The sequence below is a fragment of the Gopherus evgoodei genome, unplaced genomic scaffold (genome assembly GCF_007399415.2).
Source record: "Gopherus evgoodei ecotype Sinaloan lineage unplaced genomic scaffold, rGopEvg1_v1.p scaffold_311_arrow_ctg1, whole genome shotgun sequence".
Lineage (NCBI taxonomy): Eukaryota > Metazoa > Chordata > Testudines > Testudinidae > Gopherus > Gopherus evgoodei.
Genome location: NW_022059974.1, coordinates 6,747 through 10,166, shown reverse-complemented (window position 1 = coordinate 10,166; position 3,420 = coordinate 6,747). Strand labels below are relative to the sequence as shown.

At 44.5% G+C, this 3,420-nt stretch overlaps 1 protein-coding gene across 1 annotated transcript; it reads left to right on the top strand.

Moving 5' to 3' along the window:
• The first annotated feature begins 407 nt into the window (after positions 1 to 407).
• On the top strand, positions 408 to 2,044 carry LOC115640359 (olfactory receptor 14A16-like). The gene has a single exon (XM_030543093.1). It carries the CDS (start codon positions 828 to 830, stop codon positions 1,746 to 1,748), a length of 921 nt encoding a protein of 306 aa, XP_030398953.1. The 5' UTR covers positions 408 to 827; the 3' UTR covers positions 1,749 to 2,044.
• The last annotated feature ends 1,376 nt before the right edge of the window (positions 2,045 to 3,420 follow it).

Sequence of the window (3,420 nt, the reverse complement as noted above, 5' to 3'; positions counted from 1 at the left end):
GCTATGGGAGGGAGTTGAGTCCAGTAGGTAGAACCAGAACTCCTGGCCTGTATTTTCAGCTCTGGGAGAGGTGTTGGATTTACTGGGTTAGTGCAGGGGGCGAACTGGGAGTCAGGACTCCTGTGTACTCTTCCAAGTCTGGGAGAGAGTTTAGTTGAGTGGTTAGAGATGCAGGAGGGGAGCCAGAAAGTCTGTCTCTCACAGTGAGCTTGGAAATCTGGCTAGAATGGCGGCCAGGGCATCAAAGCTCCTGGGCTGTATTCCTAACTCGAGTTTACCATATAATTATGACTGGGTTGAGTCACCTACATGTGAGATGCAGCTCCAGTTTAAAGCAGTATAACGTGGAAGTAATTCCATGGCATGTAGTGAAACTACCCCACATTTGCAGCAGTTCCCCTGACAGCAGAATATGGCCAACCAGACCCCCAATTCCCCTCGATAAACTGAGGATAGTAACATTTATACACTGTTATCCAGAGTTCGCCTACCTCTGGGTAACAGAAGTATACAAAAACCTCAAAAGCAATTGTTTCTATTTCTCCTCTCCATCACACTGGTGTAAATCAGGAGTAACTGCACTGGAGTCCATTGAGCTGATTCTATTTTTCTCACCCCAGTGTAAATCAGGAGTAACTCCACTGGAGTCACTGGGGCTGTTTTCCCCATCCTCATTCCCATATTACACCAATCTTCACAAGCTAAGGGTCTGACTCAAGGAAATTAAGGTGGTTTTCACAAAAAGAGAGATATTTTTACTGATCTGATGTTTTCCCTTGTTTTCTTCTCTCCCTCCGCAGACATGAAACAATGTCCTGAGAAAGAAAATGTCCAACCAAACCACCTTGACCGAGTTCCTTCTCCTGGGATTCTCTGAAGTTCGGGAGTTGCAGATTTTGCACTTTGTGGTGTTTCTAGTGATTTACCTGGCAGCCCTGGTGGGGAATATTCTTATCTTCACTGTTATAGTCTTCGACTACAACCTTCACACCCCCATGTACTTCTTCCTGATGAATCTGTCCATCCTAGACCTTGGCTCCATCTCTGTCATTGTCCCCAAATCCATGACCAACTCCCTCATGAACACCAAGTCCATTTCCTATGCTGGATGTATTGCTCAAGTCTTATTCCTCGTCTTCTTGGTGGGAGCGGATTTTTCCCTTCTTACCACCATGGCATATGACCGATATGTTGCCATCTGCCAACCACTGCACTATGAGACAATGATGAACAGCAGAGCTTGTGTCCAAATGGTAGCTGGTGCCTGGATTGGTGGAATTCTCAACTCTGTACTACACACTGGGAACACGTTTGCATTGACCTTCTGTGGAGGCAACATGGTGGATCAGTTCTTCTGTGAGATCCCTCAGCTACTCAAGCTTGCCTGCTCTGATTCATATCTTAGCGAAGTTGAGGTTCTTGTGTTTAGTTCGTGTTTAGTCTTAGGCTGTTTTATTTTTATCACTGTGTCGTATGTTCAGATCTTCAAATCAGTGTTGAGAATCCCCTCTGAACAGGGTCGACATAAGGCCCTATCCACCTGCCTTCCTCATCTCACTGTGGTCTCTTTGTTTGTTTGCACTACCATTTTTGCCTACCTGAAACCCACCTCCAGCTCCCCATCTGCTCTCGATCTTGTGATGGCTGTTCTCTATTCTGTATTGCCACCTATCATGAATCCAATTATCTATAGCATGAGGAACAAGGAGATGAAAGCTGCCCTGAGGAGACTGACTGGGTGTAGGTAATTCACCAATAATTCATTTCTGTCTTTATCTAATAAAAGTTTGCTTACTTAGTATCTGCTCATTAATGTCAGTGATTTCCATGACCAGACAGCTTGCACACAACCGGGTCTGATTCTGATGTCAGTTGCACCAAAGCAAATCCAGATTAACTCCCTTGATGTCAATGCTGCTGGGGTGATTTACACCAGTAGAAAATCTGGTCCAGATGTGGAGGTAAATGGGTGTAAATTGTGTGTGCAAAAGAAATCAGACTTTCATTCTGTGTGAAAACAATACCCGTTACACTGCTTGGCCACTAGCTCCCATTCCATGGCCAGTGAAAACAATGATGGGAATTGTCTTGATTGTTGTCCCTGCCTGCAGGTATATGGGATCTTGGGGAGCAATTACCACACAGGTGGGGTGCAAAATAAACTTTATTAAGAAAATGCAAAAACAGGGAAAATTTAATAGTGAGGGGTATGGGGTTTGTTAAGGTAGGCAATTGGGGAGGGAGTTCTTTTAGTAGAGTATAGGGGGTTTCAATAGTGGGGTACAATACAGTGGGGTACAATACAGTTGGTAACCAACTAACACTGAAGTATAAATGTAACAGGTAGCTAACAATTTCTAGGTAAAGGGTGTGTCACAGCAGCATATAACCAACTAACAGTTATGGGTAAAATGTGTTAAATAACCAACAACTCTAGGTAAAAATGTGTCACAGTGGTGTAAATATAAAATGTGAGGTGTGTGAGAGAGAAAAAGGGTAACCAATGGGGTTTTATGCTAGACTTCAGTAATACAATTGAGGTTTGGCAGCAGTAGGAGCGGGGTGAACACGTGGGGGAAGGGATTAAAAGAGAGAGAGAGAGAGAGAGAGAGAGAGAGAGAGAGAAAGGCAGTGGTAGAGGAATGAGGTTAGGGGATGGGGGAAGAGGAGCACGTGGTGGAGCAGAAACCAAAGATAGAGGCGCTACAGAGGGAGATTTAAACTCAGGGAGACACAGAGAGCAGACAGGCTGCAAGTTTAAACAGCAGAGAGACTGCAATGAGTGACTGGGGAGCTCGGGGGGGGGACTGGGGCAGTGGGAAGACAAATTCAAATAGTAAAAACCTTATCTATCCCCTAACTTAATCAAACTTATATAAAATGACAAGCAGCTACAGAATACAACCAGGCAATGATTTTCTAAACTTATCTTAACCAACAATTAGGCAACACAACAAATATCACAGAAACTTACAAGCTCTACAATCTTAACAAACTATGACTTATTAAATTAAAAAAAAAACAAGACCTATGGTGCACCTTATGCTATGGGGAGGTTACAGAGGGCAGAGTGGTATGTACCCAGGACCCAGCTCCCAAGGAAGCCAAGGGATGGTGGCTACAGCGGTGGATACAGCTGAAAGCAGAGAGCCCCAAGGCAAAGCCCACAGGAGCAGAGCTTAGCAGTGGCAAAGAGCCCTATAGTTTAAGAGAGGTTTTAAGACACAGACCAAGGTTTAGCTTGAGTCTGTGTGCTGGGGAAACAGAGCCAGCAGCTAAAATAATAAAATAAAAGTATAGAAAGTTTTACAGAGGGATTCTTACCAGTCCCCAAGGCAGCAGCAAAGGCAGAAGCAGCAGCAACATCAGAAGAGGCAAGGAGGGTTTGGTACAGTCTCAACAATCAGGAGATCTCTCAGG